This window comes from Cyanistes caeruleus, chromosome 2 (genome assembly GCF_971803275.1).
Source record: "Cyanistes caeruleus chromosome 2, bCyaCae1.hap1.1, whole genome shotgun sequence".
Taxonomy (NCBI): Eukaryota; Metazoa; Chordata; class Aves; order Passeriformes; family Paridae; genus Cyanistes; species Cyanistes caeruleus.
Window position 1 is genome coordinate 11,469,727 of NC_141702.1, and position 20,299 is coordinate 11,490,025.

The window sequence follows — 20,299 nt, forward strand, 5'->3', positions numbered from 1 at the left end:
AATAATATTTCACTTACACAGCTTAAAAAGCAGTGCAGGTCTAGTAGCTATGCTGGTAAATCTTAGCAGTAGCATCTTAGAGCATCAACAGCTGCTCCATCCCTAATTACAAAAACTGCAACTTTTGGTTTTGTATAATATGACTCTTCTAGTGAATGAGTGCAAAGTAGTTTTCCTTATGCTTCAGTAATGAAATACATATTTCCCAGTGTACAGTAACAAATAATTAAAGAGATTGAACTTTTTTTTTATTACCATGCTGTAGACATGAAATAAGAATTAGGGGAAAAGGTCAAATGTTATAAATTTATTTTGGGACATATATATTGCAACCTCTGTGGAAGCTTTTGAAAATTCTGGCAAAGATCAATACACTTCCAATAAAACCTTTAAACTTGCAATAAAACAATATTTTAAACATTATATATATATATATTTATATATAGTCTTAATTAAAGGGTTAATTTTAGCAGGATTTTCTTTTTTTTTTTTTTTTTTTAAATATACTGCATTCCTCTGACATAGCTCTTTCCAGATTGAAGGGATGCAAATGAGGTAAGAATTAAGGCAAACCTAAAAGGCATGCAAATGAAGTACATTTATATCCACTGACAATACAAGCACGTGAGGATCAGACTCGGGAGCCGAGGAGCTCTTCCCTTCTGTCTGTCCAGTACTACTTTACAGCAGAATGGTGACATGATTTATAATAAACAGTTAACATTACCATGGGAATTATTCAGTGTCACTAACATTACTCAGTCTAGGAGACACAGAGCTAGCATCAGTAAAACATGAACAATAAATAATATAATTCACTGCAGCACAGGCCTGCTGCACAGGCTTCAGAGGAAGAGGGTTGTTGTGAAATGACATTGCACACATCACGTTGTGGCAGTTTATTTTTATAATATATACTTTTAAAATTCTTTAGCAAATGACATTCTCATGCACACAAGTGTTTCAAACACAAGAAGCAAGTCCATTTATAGGTAGTCCAAGCAAATTTTTGTGTGTGTGGAAATAGCTGCAAACTGAATGGAACATTAAACTTCTGTGCAGTCTATGACGCATCGTACACAAGCTCATTTTTGAATGTCACACTGCAGGAGTAATACAATGGACGGATCACTCTTTGCAGCTTCTTTGAATTCATCCAGCGTGATCTGATCGTCTTTGTTCTTATCCATCTTACTGAAGATCTTGTCTACCCGTTGCTCAGGTGTCAGACCATCCTCATTCATTTTCATCATGATCACAGTGCCCACCATTTTGTAGATGGCCTTTGGAAAGAAACCAAATGGAAAATTTAACATGAAATTCAACCTAATTTTTTGATGTGATCAAATTCTGGAAATATGTTCTTACAATAAAATGATTGCAAGTTTCTCTAAAGATTATTTTCTTTTTTTTTTGGTTTTTTTTTTTTTTCTTTTTTTCTTAGAATCCAAAGTCCAGATACTTAAAACAAGGAAGAATATATTTTACTTTCTTTAGATGTAGGTTTATTTTGATGGTTACGTTTTGCATCCCAGAATGAATTTTTCTGGTTTCCTGTTTCACAGAGTAAGACTCTTATGTGAAATTTATGTGAAATATTTCACATACATTCTGAATAATTAGTTTTAGAAGTCACCACCCTTAAATAGGTTTCTGTGTGTACATGTGGGCATAATCTGGTATTAACTACTGTGGCAAGTTGTTGGCAGATGACGAAGGTGGTAAACTTTATCCTTCCTCTTACATGTTGTGGTCATCTTAAAGCCCATCTGTGAGAGCTCACTTAAAATAGCGTGTTGTTATCCCTGTAAATTTCTGTAATCATCTGAAGTTAATCTCCAGTAAGGCTTCAGCTACTTGAGCTACAGTCCAATAATTTCATGGGTGTCAAGTGACTTTGAGATGGGCTTTGTAAATCCTGTGCTGTGCTGTTCTTGTGATTAATCCATTCATCAGGGGGGGAAAAAAAAATAACATCTTAGGTTATTTAAAAGCTTATATGCACATATGTGCTCTCTGCAATTCTCCAAGATTACATCTATTAACAAACACGTTAATGTGGTTGTACCACTTGGGCACCAGTCAGTGCAGGATTAATGTGTGTAATGTGCATTTAATGTAGCATAAAGCCTCTGGTGAGCCTAGAATCTAAAGTCTGTGTGAACAAGGAATCAAATTTGATTAATGTGGTGACTTTTTGAGAGTAATGTTGATCTCACCTCTATAATTTCCAGCATTTCCACTCTTGTAATTTTACCATCACCATCCAAGTCGTACATGTTGAAGGCCCAGTTCAGCTTTTGCTCAAAACTGCCTCGTGAGGTGATGGACAGGGCACAAATGAACTCTCTGAAGTCGATGGTCCCATCTCCGTTTTTATCAAAGGTTCGGAAGGCGTGCTGGGCAAACTTAGAAGCATCTCCATATGGAAAGAACTGCAAAAGAAAATAATATATAGAACTGTGTTAATGCAAAGGAAAGAGCTGTATACCTGACTGCAAAACACCAAAGCGAGGCTTTTATCAAGAGTGGCTGGTGAGCTTTGTGGAAAACTGAGAATCTGCAATGTAAGGTTCCTTAACAGTTACACTGGAATGATTATTAAAAACTTATTTCTACAAAAATCTCTCAGGTTTCCACAAGAGAAAATACAAATATTGTAATGCTAATATAAATCTAAATTAACTAGATGAATCTTAAAATTAAGTTGTGTGTAAATGGCAGACTGTGTGTAATATTCTCTGACTATGAAATACAGAAGTCAGGGTGGATTCTAAGAGAATTTTCACCAGCCCATGACATGTTGCAGCCAAGTATATGTGTGGGATTGTTGTTATATAACTTCATTTATTTTTTTAAAAAAATAATCCACACGTAACATAAAAAACCCACATGAACATATGTTCTGTTCTGCCAACCAACATTCAAGTACACAAGATGAAAACACAGACTCAGATAAGCAATACAGTGCAATGCTTTTCATGTTCAATGTGTTAATATCCTTTAGTGAACACTGCAACTGACTGTAGTTCAACAGAATATTTTAAATTACCATAACATGTAGGTTTTCAGTTGATATATTTTCCTCTCAGGAAGTGTATGTTTTAAGACATTTGAACAGGTAGTTGTTCTTTCTGTTGGCCAGACTCAAGAAAACACATCCCTAAAGAAAGGGGATTTTAAACCAGCGCTGAAGTCTTATTTTATACACAAACAATGTTTGTTATTATATTCCCAGCACAATTTCATGGAGGTTTTCCTGTTCCTAAAAGATAAACATGCATTACTCCCCATATGAGAGCCATCTTATTTTGTTCTTTTTTAAAATTCCAATTCTTATGAAGTACTTTATTTATAATGTAAGTTTGAAGGAAATTCTTCAGTGCCAGCTGAAGTGGAGCTGCATTTTGCAATTTTCCATTTCCCCATCCAGACCTGTGTCTTGCCTTAAAAACTTCACAAAGCTTAGAGCTCAGCCAGCTGCCTGCACTATGTGACCATGTGGGTCATGTCAGGAGCCCCTGCTGTGTGCCATAGGGGTCCCAACCTAAAAGTTTCCTTTCAACTTCCCACTTTCCCTGAAAGAGCATTTGGTATTGTCTCCTCCTGAGAACGTAACTTCTGTGCCTGTACTCAGCCCAAGCCCTGCTTCTGTTCTGATAATCAAAACTGATGGAGCGGTCGAGGTACTGCTGCAGCTCCTTCTGTGCTTTCTGGCCTTTAAATATGATCATGGTTGGGCTCACCAACAGATACAAAGATAATTGGGTTTTCTGATACAATTCAGGATTTCAGTGGCTGTAGTTACCAGACCTTGCTCAATTGTTCTTCTAGTGACAGCCCCAACCTTTTGTCAAAGCAAGGAGAGCTCCCTCCATGGGAAGGCTCCTTGGGCTCACAACCAGGCATTCAGGGTCAGAACAAAGTTTGCAAATGTTATCCAAAACCTGAATGTTATTTTCAGGTTCCTCATTGATTCCTCTTCTCTATGATCTATCTCTCCCCTTCCAATTCCTGTACCAGCTCCAAATGTTAACACAGGTGATATTTAATTTTATGTGTATGGGTAGATGAAAGTGCACTTCTCCAGTTCACTGCTGAGAGGCTGAGAAATGGCTCTGATGGCCTGTATTCCACCATGAATTCCACGTCCCCCACCTTTTATTATTAAGGGTCTGCTGGCTGTTCAAAGCTGAAAGGACAAATCTTTTGCTTTTTAAATCTGTGTGGATGACTGTCCTGTGACGTATATGCAATGGAACAAAACACTTGAAAATTTTAGTCTTCAAAGTATTTTTGCTCAGAGCTGACTGCTGCTGAGGGTGCTGCCTGATCTCTGTCCTGTGACTGTCACTCTACAGTCTCTATAAAAGAAAGGTAAATACCTGGAGGGAACTGGAGCTGCTCTTTCCACTGCCCAAAACCCCAAAATACAGAAATGGTGCAAACATACTGGTGAGACCAAAGAACGAAAATACAGTGAAAAAGCAAACCTACACAAAAGGCAAAGAAGTGTCAGACATCCAAAAATGTGGGGAATCAGGCTGGGTCAGTGGCTGGGGATGCTGAAGACCATTTTAAAGTTGTTCTGGAACACATTTTTCAGTCTTCCACTGGAGGAGCATCAGCAAGCTGTGCCTACCTCTTTGCTGGTAACAGCCTCATGCAGCAGGGAGTAAAACATCCTTCTAATTTTTTTATCACAGACAAGACCATGATTTTTTATTTTCTGAGGTGAAGAAGACAGTGGCACTGCTCACCTAAGTCTTGGCCTTTACAGCATTGCCTTTTTTAATTTTTTTTTCTGTTTCTCTTCCTCTAGGGAGCAAATGCAGTAAAAGGTCCTTTAGGGACTGAAAGCACTGTTCTCCAGTCTGTACCTGCTGATTTGTATTATTTTTAGCTCAGAACAACTCAAAAACATTGTCAAAACTTGTTTAAAAACCTACTTGAAGATTTCCATTGGCCTCTTTTGAAACTATTCATAAATAAGGCATGAAGTAAAGAAAACTAAAACAATTACAGAGCAAAAGATGCCAGCTCTGGTAAAATATTTTTTGAGTTTTAAAACACGGCAAGCCTTAGCAAAGTACAAAGGCACAAGCTTTAACCACTTTCAGAGCAGTCTAAGACAAGGGGCAATTGGAGACAGGGACCTCTGAAAGACAAACTTTAATTTTTTGTCAGAGGGAATATGAGGGAGGGTGGTTTGCTTCTCATGTGACCTCAGTGAACAGTTCAGAAAAAAAGTAAAGAAAACACAACTGGGATTTTCAGATAGACCTTCAGCTTTCAGTGTTCCCTGCACACCCTTGACCAGCTGATCAATAAATGTGTGAAAGCTGTGAGTTCCCATCTGCTGCAGCCTGCCACTGAAAAGCCCACTCCAGTGTCCCTGATTTACCCTTTCCACCCAAAAATCATGGACCAGCCAGGTCCATGGGTGACCCAACACTGTTCATTCCTTTGTTTCTGCTTCTCTAGTCTTACCTAGTGAAAGGCATCCCTGGTGTAGAGAAAGGTGTCCCTACCCATCCCAGGAGGTTGGAACTAGATGATCTTTTTTCAACCCAAACCATTCTAGGATTCATCTCTTGCTTGGTCTGTGTATTTTCTAACCAGTGAGATCAACATGCTGGGGTGGGAACAAAGTGTTATCTCTACAGTCAACTGCCAATTAAGAAAAAAAAAAAGGAAGATTAAAAAAAAATCCCTTCATCTACTTTTAAATTTTCAATGAGGATTGTCTTGCAGATTCTTTGCTCCCACTGTGTTTCTGGACACCTTTCTGGTGTATGGGGGGCATTCAATCACTCCTGGAATCAGAATATCTAGAGAATAACACCTACAAACTGTACATTACCCTTGGGAAAACTGATCAAATATCTGGAAATATTTATCTACTTGGCTGCAGCTGCTTTAGCCTCTTTGAAGTTCACTAGCAACTCAGTGATCAATTCATTCAGATCATCTTTGGGAGGGAATTATTGCAAAAGCATGAAGCATATGCTAAAGCATATGGCTAAAACTTTAGCATGTGGCTGAAACATAAAGAAAAAAAAAGAGATCAAAATTTACTTCCCCAAATTCCCCAGTGATAGGGAGGGGTTAGGAAAGAAAAGGTCTCTCCATCCTTAATAGGATGGGGTTCAGTGAACTTATAGGCTGGCCTGAGTAATGCTTTGTTTTCCACATGATCTTATATCATGGGATATTGAGATGCATTTCCATTAAAAAGGAAATTCTGCTATAAAATAGAGAAAACTAGAATTGCACTAGTACACTAGTACTAGAAAGCAGGGTGTGCTGCCTACACATGCCCAGGTGACAACTCAGTTACTGATGTAAGGTCACAGCTTCCAGAGCTGGGGTGGGAGCTGGAGCACAGGACAGGAGGTGGGAAAGCAGGAGATGGCACAGGGCTCCTGTATCCCAGGCTTGGGGAAGATGGAAGAAGCAGCTTCTGCCTCCCCTGTCATGTCCCACCTGGGGCTCAGCACTACCAGCTCCACTGAGAGCTGAAGCAGAGAGGGGGAATGAGGGGGCACAGCCAGTGCAAGGAGCAGAACAAGCTTTGTCAAAGGCACAGAAAAACAAGCCAAGCCAGGCTCTCACAAGAAAAACAAACATTTGATGCTGTTATGCTTGAAGGAGTTATTTACCCTTCTTATCTACTTTATTTGTGTTTTATAAGTCTGCTAGGCATCCATGTTAACTTTGTAAGTGAAGAACACAAGCACTTTGAGAATCAGAAAGTTTTTCTGCTTTTGAAAGCTCAGACAGGTGTTTTTTAATAGCAAATCTCTTAGAGTTGACCCAGATGCTGATAGCAGCTGGTCTACTCTGGTCTTACAGCTCCTCAGCACTGAGGTCACTGAGGAGGATACCTGTGATGATGGGGAGCAGATTGCTCCTTGCTAATTTTCCAAGAAGATGAAGTTCTGGATTCCTTAACAATTTGTGCCAGCAGCACAAACACAGGAGTTGTTAAGATAAGACAAAAAGATTACTCTTTAGACAAAAAAAAAAAAAATTAATTACATTTACTACATTGCACTGTACTCTTGTGCTTCATGCACTAAGGCATGAGCAGGGGAAAAGGTATCCAGGCTGTGACTGCCAGCACCTTTTGGAAGGCTGTGCCACTCTGGTACCAGGGTGACCTGCAGGGCTGCAGCCTGTGCCTGCCACCACCTCTTTGTAAACATGAAAACTCCTGTAACAAGGGCAGAACCCGGCCAGAACAAAAAGACACAGCCACACATCTGTCCTTGTTCTGGAAGAGATCTGGCTGCTGCACTCTCCAGCACATCTGCAGCGTAAGGCAGGAATAGCCCAGCTCACACAGAAATATCGCAGCCACCTGGCTTCAGCCTGCCAGGGGGTCCCAAGGAGAAGGCACCATCCACAGCTGTGGGTCTGTGGGTCTAGCAGCAGCTAAACCATGGGCTGAGCCTCTGGAGAGGATAATCCTGTGGACCACCAAAGACCAGAATCTGAATGTCTCTAGATCCAGGACTCAGTTTTCCATGTGTGCATCTGTGAGCTGTCCCCACCTCAGAGGTGCACTGGGAGGATAAAGGAAAAAAAAATAAAAATATTTGTGATGGTTTCAGATGCTGCAGCAGTGGAAGTCACAGAGCTGGCAAGAACTGGGGAGAGCTGCCAAACCTCATGGATGTTTGCTCATGTCTCAGCTCAGCAGCTTTAGCTGTGAACACGTGTGCATGCAAAGACACACGGGGAGGTTTATAAACAGCTGTTAGCTCTTTACATAAAGAAGAAATATTTAAATGAGCCAAGAAATGTGACTTCTTCTGTTCATGTGGAAAATTCACAACTTGTACAGGCTGAAGTGGGATCAGCAAAGAGTTTGTGTCTCACCCAGACCACAAAGACTGTGACTAGCCCTTACATCATGGTTAAGGACTAAGCTGCTCTGTCTTTTAATCACCACAGAAATGCTCATTTGAAGAATATGTAGAATAAATATTTCAGAATTTAGGAGCTGATCATGAATTATCAATACCAGTTCCTTTCAATTGTGTGAGACATGAGTTAAGAGACCAGAGAACAAGCACAAACCACAGGATAAGACTCTAAAAAGCGAGAATACATCAAGAGATTAAGGAAGATGGATGGGAAAAGAGGAACCATGCTTCTTCTTCACAAACCCTCATCGGGCAGAGTCTACCTCTAAAAAAACATTCAACCTGAAAAGTTAATCTTTATATTCACATTTGTGGGGAATTAGTCATTAACTAGCAGGAAATGAATTGATTTTCAATCCCAGCTTTTCTCTGATTAGATTTGGACAATAAGAAACTTAATTGAGCTGTGGTAGTGCTATAGGTCAATACACTAGCAGCTCAGCTATTACTCAGTGCTAATAAAAAAAACAAAAACATCTTCAGGGAGAATTCTCATCAAAACAATTAAAAACAATTAGTATTGCTAGTGCTTAATGCCACAACTACCACTGATTAAATGTTGTTTCTCTTTGATCTTCCTTAACTAAGCAGCAGCATTGGAACACTTTATTTATTTTAAGTTTGGCACAGTCATCCACTACCCCAAGGTCAGCGACAGCACAGGGCTATCAGGATCCTGCTGTATTGTGGCTGTGTCCTGGCCTAATTACAGCCTCCATGTTATCTCTCCAGGAATCTGGGAACATATCAAATCGAGGATACACTGGGACACTTTTTATTTTTTTACCTCCTTTTTTTTTCTCCCTCCAGTAAAGATCATCTGACTCCTTTTCATTTCTGAAAGAGACTTTATTTTCCCAGTTTTAGTTCCCAAGGTTCAGAGTATTAACTTGAATGCTATGCCTGCTGTGTTGTGAAGTCCTTAGTGCAAATTTCCCAAAAGAACAGAACTATAGAAGCATCAGCAAGTGCCATTTCCAGCCAAAAAGGGATCTGAAACACGAGTCACTAAAGTCTGAGACAACCAACTCATGAATATACAGATGGAACTGCAGGAAAAAATACTTGTGCCTGAAATATCTGACTGTCTCATATACTTATGTAATGTGTTCTCCTAAAATTCCTCTACATATGGAGTTATTATAGCCTGGTACTGCAGAAAGGAAACTGCAGAAAGAGAAGGAAAATGGCTCTCTCAGAAAACTGATACTTCCCAACAGGGAGAAGAGGTAAGGGAATGGAATGGATCCCAAAGCCAAAGAGGAGAGTTGGGCAGGATGGCAGCAGTAGCAGCAGTAGTTAACATAATGCAGAAGAGACAGGTGGGCAACAACCTGGTGTGGTCATTTATTCTCTGCTGTCCCTAGGCATATCCTATTGACTTTTATTTTCAGAACTGAGTTTGAAAGCAATCCAGCAACTCGCACTGGAACTGCACTGAAATGAGATTTTGAATCATTTAAAATGAGGCCTTCATTTTCAGCTGCTTCAAGGTCTGTCTTAAAGCTTTCCTTCTGCAATGAAGCTGAGAGCAGATAGGTTTTCAGGTAGCCTTCCAAAAATTCAGCCTTATCTATGAGATAAGCCTTAATAATACAGCCTTATCTATGAGATTCATCCCCTGTAACCCTTTCAATTCTGTTCTTATTGAGACTAATAATAATAATAATTAAAAAAAAGATTCTTTTATCACAGTGAAGCTTTAAGAAGACAGCTTTCCAAGTTAATGTATTTTTGTCCTTATCTATCCTCAAATAACATAAAAACTTCCATAGGTCAATGCCAAGACTTACAAGCCCAACAGGATATAAAAACCTTGGAATACCAGAATTCTGGTGCAAGGGATCATGCATCTATACCTATATATGCACCTAGAGAATATATATGTGCGTGTATCAATAAAGAGACATACATCAATGGATGGACAAAATCAGTTCCTGTTTAGAAATGGGAAATTACTGTTGAACTCACTGATGTTTAAGAAAACTCACTTTTATTTACATGAAGTGCTGTGCACATTTGCAGTTCCACATGGATAACTATTATTATTGCTGTTATTGATAGTCACAGGGTCCAGGAATCTTGGTTGAGAAGCATATGGATAGCACCTAAAGCTCTGCATGTAAGAGAGGAAAATACAGTGCAAGGAGGCTGGAAGATGTTTATTTGTGACTTGAAAGGATTTTCACAAGGGTAGGAAAGAAGACAGGACTTGTGCAACCCATTGTGTCACCTCCTGGTAATTAAGGAGCTGTATGGGCAGGCCTAGAATAAACCACAGGTGTTCAAGCAATGACAGCTCTCAGGTACACTGCCTTCTTGGCTTTAGCCTCACAGACCAGCTCCCCTGAGGGGAAGATGTCTTGAGCAAAGGCTTTCAAAGGATGTCTGGAATCATAAAAAGTAGCATCACACTCTTGTTCCTTGTCTAAAATGGTGCAAGAAGGGAAAATCCTCATCATATACGATTTTTTTTTTTTTTCCTATCATTTGTGTTCTTTTCTTTCTGTAGAAAGAGATGTAGAAAAGCTCCCTGTGGGCCACATGGATAGCTGCTTTCACACAGAGATGCCATCTCCCTGAACATGCAGTTGCTGTGCTGGTACTGGCTGTGCTCAGCCAACAGAGACAAAATGCAGATACTGGCGATACTCAGTACTAGATGGTTCCCAAAGGTGTCTCCTTTTTAGGAAAGAGGCCAGCTAAAGAAGTGTCATGCCACAGAGTTCCTCCCAGATTTCATCCCAATCAACTCCAATCAGCTCTTGGGTACTGCAGATTTTTGTGATATTCCATGAACTGGGTCTTCAGAGAGGGAAATTACCCACAGATTCTGTTTCCTCAGTAACCCTGTATCAGGGATCACTTTGTATTATCAGCTTCCAGTGGGTTTCTGTGAGTTTATCCACTTTTCCAGGTATCAGACATGATCACAAGGACTCATTTTAGGGAAATCCATAAACCTATTACTATGGACTGGAATATGCTGCTTGTTGACTCAGAGCACTGCAAGTGAGAGGAAAGTGCCTCATCTCCTGCACTTGCCTGCTGATGTAACCTTAAATCCTTCAGTGCATGGTAAGTGAATTTCAGCTCCTTTTCCCCATTATTAAACTACCACTGATGCAAAGAAAACTATGAATAGAGTAACCTCTTCTACTACAGAAAAGTCAACCAGCTATGGGCTTACCTGCCACTTGGGTCCTTCAAGATCTTATAATTATTCATATACTTAGTCTGTGTAAAACTTAACACTAGAATGCAGTAAGACCATAAAAAGGGATAGTGTAAGATAAATTATAAAATCTGCAGAGAATGAGTTACCTTTAATTTAAAATGATCTTTTTCTAAAAAGTGAGAAAAACTATATTAACAAAAAAAGCATCAATATGCATGATTAAAAGAAAGCTACTATCCATGCCAATTCTTCCAACACCGTGGTATCTCATTGCATGCACTATTGGACATCCTTACAGAGCCTGAAGTTTCAATAACATAATTGGGAGTCATGTGAAAGGAAGACACAACAAAAAGCACTTAAGCAGTACACTCCCCTGGTGTTGATTCTTTGCTGCTGTATTTATCACAGAAGCTTAGTGTAGCTACATATTTTCCTTTGGATTAGGTTTCCCTCTGTGCCCCAGACCAGCTGAAGATCCCTGCACCACTTCAATTGTGCATACAATTCTGAGCCTGACAAATGTAAAACTGACATCTTCACTCGAGTGGTGAATTAAACTTTTCAAAATCAGATCTATATGAATTTTTACCATGATTTTTACAAAAAAATCTCTAGAAACCTGGAAGCCCAACTAAATAAAACTTCAAGTAGCAAAATACAAGATCTATTTATAGACATAGCTAAGCATAACTAGAGGGATGTATCATAATCAATGTTTCCCATTAAGAAACATTACCTTAAAAACACGCTCAAAAATGTAGAGTGATGCAATTTGAACTGCCCAGCACTATAATTATAGTAACTATCTCACACTGGGGAGCAACTTTTACTTTTCCACGCTGATTAATGAATATGAGTAATAGATTTGTGTTCCACCACCCCCTCCAAGTATTCTGGTAAACATGTTAAATAAATCAGACTGTAAGGTTTTATGAATACACAAAAGCTACTCAGTCCTTAGCAAGCACGCAAGAACACAATAACAACAATAATGGGCAAAAAATAGTTTGGTATTGGGTTGAGAACTCAAAGGGGGTTTGATTAGTCATATGTGCCTTTAGAGAAGTTCACTCTCTTGTATTATCCTTAATATTCTTCTACCCCAGAGTCAATGAAGATGATGAAAAAGCTGTATAGACATTAATGGATGAACAACAAAAAGCGTAATTACAGCCAACCTATTATGCCACCAACTGCTTTCCAAAAGGATTCTGGTTTATGCTTGCCAAGAGGGAGCCTCCCAGGAACACTGTTCTTGGTGAAGCCAGCTCCCAAAGCATCCTTTTAAAGTTTACAGCTGGGGGATACAGCCCAGTTCCTGACATCCACAAGTTTTTTCATATCTCCTCTGTGAGCTGACTGCATATAATGTTCTCTGGAGAGGAGTTGTTTCTACAGGCACAGTAACAACATATATTTTGCACTTACTTGATGGACTCATATTTCATACCAGATGCAATAAAGGATAAAATATAAGGAGTTTATTCTAGAAAGGTGTTAGGTGTTAAATTCTCAAACAAATGAAAAGTATCTAAACCAGAGTAGTAAGAAGATGGAAATAAAACAAGAAAGCACTCTCACAATTGTTTGGTTCTACCACAGAGGTAACAGATAGGCCTTTTCTCCAGCATGGGGGCTTTTCTGAATTTCCTCCTCTATTGCATTTTCTCAACACACTCCTATCTTAGAGCCTTCTTGATGATCAAAGGATTTTAGAGGTCAAAGACACTAATTTAATTTAATTTAATAACTCATTTGTAAGAGGCATTCAATGACCGACCACTCTCTTATGGCAGCTGTCTCTAGATTGCAAAGAGTTTCACAGAGACACCATGTGACATCTTATTTAAAAATATATGACAGGGCTGGCATTTCAGCTGCTTTAGAGTTCATGTTCTTACAAAAACAGGGCAAACTCCCCCTTCTTTTAGCACGAGATCTTGATGAAGAGGTGGCAACATCTTCATAACTAAAGTTACAATCCAATTTCCTCATAAAGAAATCTCAAAATTCTTTGCATCCTTCCCCAGTGACATCCAAGGCTGAAATATGCCCAGGAAATAACCTACTACAAAGCAGCCAGTCTCTGAGGAAGCAACAAATAATAACGGAACAAGAAACACAGGAGAACTGTGTCTAGTCCCTATTAAAAAAGAGAAGAAACTTGAAATATGGACAGGACATGTCTAAAGAAAAACAATAGCCTACCTAAATAATAGCAACCAAAGCTAATGGGTGCCAATACCTTTTAGTGCTGTCAAAATACAGGCAAGCTTATGTACCACTCTGGGACTGAGGGTCCAACTAGAAATCACACCACTGGCATTTCTTGCTGCACCTGGGGGGGAGCCTAGGGGATACCTAGCCCAGCTGCCTGGGCAGACTTAGCAGCATCATCTGCTATGACCCTGGGAATGGCATGAGAAAGAAGACAAAATCCTAAATCACCGCTCCAGAGCTCTCAAATTCAACATTTTATGCACTCACCCAGGAAGACACCATTAGCAGTTAGGAGTAGTATTTTAATTCTCTGAAATCTATGAATGTCAATCATAGATTGCTTTCTAAGGTAGCTCTGCTCTTCCTTTTTTACACAAGTGTTGGCAAGAGCCTGCACCTCCAATAGCTCAGTCTCTCCTGTTAGAATGTCAGCAGACTGCCAGCTCTTTGGAAGCTCCCAGAGCTGAATGATATTTTCACAAAAGTCTGCCAGCTGGAGACTCCTTGTGTCAAGGTTTTGGCTCTCATCATTTGGGAAACAGCGAGTGTATTCTCAAAGCAAGGCCTGAAAAAGGTAGATTTTTCACAGCTGTCTGGATTATTCATGAAGAAAATTGTCTAAATTCTATCTAAATAAAGCCCCGCTGGCAGAGAGAGAAGGTCTCAAATTTAATCACTTCTACCTGCTGTCAGCATCAATACTTATTCCAGCCCTACCCTAAAAAATGTTTGTATCTGGCTTCTCTCATTCAGTACATTCTGGACACCCTCTCAGCTGTGGAAAATCCTGGTGCCACAGGACCTACACGTCTCATCTGGGAATATATCGTCTTTTCTTCTGGTAGCACTGTTCACCGAAAAAATATTTTTGTGAGTTGATGTGCTTAAATGGTTTTCCCCATCTAGCTCAACAAACACCAGTTAAATTTTCATTGCTCACTGGAGAGAGATGCTGCCTCTTAGTGGGGTGATAAATCCCAAGGTGGGTTATAAAGCAACAGTAGGCATGACCCAAATCCCATTCCAGGTGAGAACTTTGTGATTTCTTGGGGTTATTTGCATGACCACAGGCTGAACACATGAATATCTCAGTGAAGAGTAAGATTTTAATTCTCAGCTGAAATATAAGGTGCTATTTTCTCATTCTTTCTTAAACTGATGATGTACTCACAGTCCTTCCAGATTTACAATAAACAAGACAGTCCTGTTGTACATCCAGTAACGTGCATAAATATCTGCAATCTACAGCCTACTTCAAGTGCTGATCTGAAATTAAAGAGAGAGAAAGGGATGGTGTGGTGCTGAAGCTTAGATGCAATGTGAATTTGAAGCCACAGCATCATGTGTTTGAGACCTGTCATGAAGCTGAAATGCAAGTGAAGCTGTACAGCAATACAATGACAGCACAGTTCAGCATGCTCATGAAGTGACTAAAATCCAGGATGACTGCGGAGCCAAGGGGAAAAAAAAGCTTGTTTTTTTTTCCTACCCTGTGTACATAAATAGGAAAGATCTGGTTGTGTTGATCTGTGAGCACAATGAGATGTCAGTCTAAAGCAACAACTAACCTGAGCTATAGTTATAGAGTGGCAGAATATGTTGACTTTTCAACTGAAATGTATCCTTGGCTGTTTCTCTTGCAACAGAACTGTGTTTTCACAAGAGGGCAATGTACATTTTCGAGTCACAGCAAACCAGTTTGTGCTTTTCCCCTGACAAATATCAACATTCCCATTGTCTCAGGAGAGACAACAATCTGTAGATGTAGCCAGATATACCAATTTGTCAGATGTGTACTTAATAACAGGTTTTTGATTTAAAAAAGCTGTTTTCACACCTACAGAACTCTGAGCGATCCCAAAGTGCTGTGCTGGCATCAATCTAATCCCACAACCCACGTACATGGGTGGACACCAGAGAACTTGCAAAGCCAAGCAACAAAACAAACGAGCATGTGGGATCACACATAAATAAGCCATCTACCAGCTTTTATACCTGACCTATCACTTTATTACTTTTTGGATCCATCTGCTTGGGACTATCAGTTGAAAACAGCATGGAATTTGTTTTAAGTAGGCTTTATGAAAACTCAAATTCCCAGATAAAGGATCATCCTGCATTTGCAGGCTGAGTCCCCAGTGAGGCACAGCCTTGTCTAACACGTACCAGGAGCACCAGGGTGGCTGCCTGTGCCCTGCAGTCAAACAGCACATGAACAACATGCCCAGGACTGATGCCAGAAGGTGCAAAGCTCATTGTTTCGGTGCAAATCAGTTATACAACATACAGGCACCAGTTATACAACACACAGACACTGGGAGGAGCCACCTGTTATTCACACTGCGTGGTGTGGAAGCACGTAACTCTCCCCAGGAAGATTACTGAGAAGTCCAAACACAACTACAAGGAACAGCATTTTTTGAATTTGGATATTGGAAACAATTATCACATCTGAATCATCTACAGCTCTCAAGCCATGAAAGCAAATAGCACACTACTGAGAGCGAAGGCAAATTTCTGGCTGCTCTGAATAGCCCAGGAATTACAGTTTCCATGTAAAGCAGGTGAGATCTTGGTTTCCAAATACTTTGGATCATGAATCTGATCTTCTTCCAAATTCTCCATGGAAAGGTTGGTTTTTGGTTTTAGGCATTAGTTACAAGTGCCAAGGCCAACTGATGAGCTAAGATGAGGCTTTTATGTCTGTGTTATGTTTCTGAACAAGTCCCAGCCAATTACTTAGTCATTTACATTTCAATACTGTGCCATTCATTGCTTTCCACTGCACTGTTTAATGCCAGGTTTTGAGCTTTACTTAAAGATTGTCCGAAGGTGAGGGAGAGTATGAGGTGTGAAGGGCCTTCCAGGAGCTCCCACAGTGGGGAGGGAGGTTTCATACTGCCTCAGCATCTGATGCTGCTCAACACCTCTGGGCTGCCGAAAGTTAGGCAGCATCCCAAGAAGCTTCAGGGAATTGGCAGAGCTCTGGGGCCCTGCAAATAGCCACCATTTTCACTGGAAACATTTATGACACTGGAAGGAAGGTTGCCCCATGTTCCTCAGCTTGCATCAAAATCCTGTGGGCATGTCCTTCCCTGCCTGGAGAGCAGATGCAAGGATGCTACAGCACTGCTGTACCTTCAAAAGCCCCTTCCACCATCATCTCTTTTCAGTTTAACTTGAAAAGATAAAAGCAATTTAATCTTTCCTGCCTTCAACTTGAAGGTTTTGTTCTAAATATATTTTGACAGCAGAAATAAAGACAAAGTTTTAATAGAACTAACTGAACCACAAACTGAATTATGTATTTCCATTTCAGGAGACAATCTTGCTGCTAATAACATCACTCTCCTTCCAAAAGCATGCATGACAAAATTCAAAGCATTTCTCTGTTCCTTCACGGCATCTGGCGTCTGGCAGCAGCTCTGCAGCGCAGGGAGCTGCCTCTTACACGTGTACGTGTCATGTGTGCCACGCTTTGTCCAGGAGCTGGGGTGGAACCATCTCAATTGCTGAACCAGTCTGTCTGGAAAATCTGTGTGCTAGAGGATTGAAACACAGGCTGAACCCTGGCAACATCCCTGCTTTGGATCTCTGCCTAGAGCCTTTATTTCTTCAGTGTTCTCTGGAAACATGCAGCAGCTGCAGGCTTTCTGTAGGACCCCCACACCAGCCATCTTCCCCCAGAATGGAAGCACATGGCAAGGCAGGTCTAAACTGTACTGACAACCTGGAGCATCCTAATTGTTCAACACTGGATTCTTTATTTGGTTCCCATCTTAGAAACAATATTAGAAATATTGTTTAATATTTATTATATTATATTAATATGTCTAATATGGTTCCATATTAGAAACCATAGCAGTCACCAAGCAGCTTACTAAACCAGGGTCAAATCCCAAATAGATGCCTTCCTCACAGATTTGTTATTATTTAGCCAAACACCCTCTGAAGTCACCAAAAGTGCCAATCAAACAAAGACTTGTTTTATTTTGTGACCACAGGGAAAGGGATTGGAAGAATTTACATCAGCTGCTAAGCATATGCTCTAATGACCACCACTGGATTATTAGTAGTGACCTAGATGTAGAAAGCTTTGATCTTCTTACTCCTGGTTTATTATCCAGTTTCTAGATCTCTTAAGGTCAACCAGAGTGAATAAAAATTAGGATGGGTAGAAATTGTGTGTGATCCAAGAAAGAGGACCATGAAATATCGATCCCAGACATCTTACTGACTAAAGCAAGCAGACACCAGTAAACATGATTAATAAGAGCAAGCCAGGAAAGAGCATTACATTTCAAAGAAGTCTAGGGGTGAATAGCTTGAGGAAATGAGATACAAAGACTTTCACATGTAGGTCAGCCCTTTTAATCCATCTCTGCTCATAGCAAACTCCAGTCATTAATATCTGACAGCTGTCTGGCTGCCACGTAGAGTGAGATGGTGGTCTTTGTTTAATTGCTCGTGGTATCTGAAAAACATACCATATCAACACAACTGCAATGCTGGAAAAGGTCTAAGCAGGAAGGTCAAGGACTGACCGGGCTTTGACAGAGGATCTCTACCCCCTTACCAAAAGGCTTCATTTTCTATTAGTGTCAACCTGATATATCTCAGGGGTAAGAAATCTTTGTGGGTGAACGGAGGATAAAGAGAGCAAAAAAGAGTTTAAAGAGGCCTGTGGTAACTCTGCTGTCTTGAACTCAGACCAAGGGCCAGCTCCTCAGCTGGTGGTTCCACTGAAGTGCCAGCACAACACCAGTCCAGGTCCAGGCTGCTCTCTGCTCCTTCCAAAAAGAGCAGCACAAAGCCAGGACCAGCAGATGCAAGGGTAGACACGTGGAGCCAGGGAAGAAGGCAGAGAGCAGATCATGGCCTCAAAAAAAGAGACTGAGAAGGAAAAAGGTGCTCTCAACAAGCCCAGAGGATGACAGTGCAGAAGGTGAACTCAGCATGGGTCTTTCCCCACATGGAGCTGGTTTTGACATCTTGGTCCAGTGAGAATTTGAGATGTGCACTGCTGGTCCCACTGTGTCTCTCAAGGGGGTGACAGAGGGCACTGGGGCTGCAGAAACAGCCTGGCCACGTATCACTGACCCAGCCCTCAGCCCAGCCTCCCTCTCCAGAGTCACAGCAACCTGCCAGCTGAGAAGGTGTGCAGAGAGGTTAAAGCTGGAATTCACACGATTGGAATAAAGGGTCCACCTGTAAATGATGGGTAAATAGAATTCCTTATTGCCACCTTTTCAAAGTCTTTTCTTTACAATAAGAGAAAAGTCTGGATTTCCAAAGCCCATGTGAAATACCTGACATTCACCTCAAGAAATGAGATTATTTTACAGCTTGCAAGACAAATCCTCCCAATTGTATATCAGAACAGAAAGCTCTGATTTCTATGTTTAACTAAAAAAATTATATTATTTAGGTGTTTGGGTTTTTTGGTGGGTTTTTTTGTTTGTTTGTTTGATGGGGTTTTTTGGTTGGTTTTTTTTATTTTTATTTTTTTAATAAAGGCCAGGTTTAAAAATACAGTTTTGATTCATAAATGAAAATGGTGATTTTTTTTTTTTACTTTTCTTTTCCTCTAAGAACTGTGCCTTTGTTTTTTGGACAAAATTTATCTCACTTTATCTATTCCAAACCCAGGTGTTTCATCTCAGCTACTTATCAAGCTTCCTTCAACAGTGACTGAAGAGAAGCAGTCACCTCCAACATGAAATTGTTCCTCTTAAACTAGGAGGATGTTTGGAACAGATAGGATGAATTCTCCTCTCAGCTGGTAGTCACTGGAGGTGCCCAGTGTATAACTGGTTTGGACTCTAACATGACAAAGTTAAGTTGAACACAATCTTTTGTAACCTGAAATAACTCTTGAAGCATTTTATGGATATTTTTCATGGATATTTTGGGTTCTGGCTTGACCGGTGTGCTCTTGATGTTATTATATAAAGCACAGTACTTTTATGTGCAATAGTCAGATTGTCTGAAGGTTATTTGTTTGTGAAAATGACAAATCAAATATGTGTCTAAAGAGAATAGTATGAAGTTAAAAATTATGGGTTTAAATACTTCTTCACAACTACCAGTGTTGTTTAAGCTGCTCAGAATAAGAAACCTGCCAAAAAGGGAGTCATGGGTTTTGTTTGGATTTTTTTAAAGTATTTTCCTTTTAAAACGCCTACACTTGCTTTTGGAACTGTGTACATGACATTCAGGAGTCACATTTGCAAGTATTTTGCATTCAGCAATATCTTATAAATACCAGTGCTCTTTCATATCACATTTTTTATTCTATACTGATCATTCACATGGCTTCTCCAGCTGTTACACAGGGACAGACTTCCCAGCAGAATTTTTGGTTTTTTGCATGTTTTCACTAAGTAAACAAATAAATGATGCAGAAATGTACTGGGGTAGAATAGCCCCAGGTGAGAATTTTCCCAGTTTCCAGGATAATTCTGCATGGTGCTCTCCAAATCCATCAGGCTGGAAGGGAACCACCACTAGATGGGAGTGGTGGATGCCACTCGGGGCACTTCTTGGTTGGCTTTCTCACAAGAAACACTTGGGCACACCGTGGGAACCTCCACTGTGCTCTAAGTCAAACATTAACCTGGATCCCACCCCAAGCAAGAGCCAAGTGCTTTAACCTGCTACAGGCTCTTGTATCACTGTCAAAAGCTGCATAATGGAAAGCCTTAAAACTTTTGAAAAATGTCATGCTCAGTGAGAGACAACTGAGCTCTGCAGGACATTGACAAAAACGAGAATGAGGAATTTAGGAGTTTCTCTAGATTTCATTTAAAATAATCACACTCTGCCCCGTCATGGTTCAGCTGCCTTTGTTGAATTTAGCTCCATAATTGGCAGTGGAAACCTTTTTGCTTTCTCTCTTATGGAATTTACATGTTCTGCTGCTCTTCCTTCCAGCAATGTAATTAAAAAGCCTGCTTAGCATAATTAA

General features: G+C 40.2%; 1 protein-coding gene across 2 annotated transcripts in view; it reads right to left on the bottom strand.

Moving 5' to 3' along the window:
- Window positions 1-884: 884 nt before the first annotated feature.
- VSNL1 (visinin like 1) overlaps window positions 885-20,299 on the bottom strand; it is an 82,955-nt gene continuing 63,540 nt past the window's right edge. For both annotated transcript variants that reach the window (XM_086875818.1, XM_086875819.1), the window contains exons 3-4: window positions 2,220-2,435; window positions 885-1,283 (exon numbers count right to left, since the gene is read on the bottom strand). In XM_086875818.1, the coding sequence (XP_086731944.1) occupies window positions 1,086-1,283; window positions 2,220-2,435 (414 nt within the window). In that variant the 3' untranslated portion in view covers window positions 885-1,085. The remainder of the gene's footprint in view (window positions 1,284-2,219; window positions 2,436-20,299) is intronic.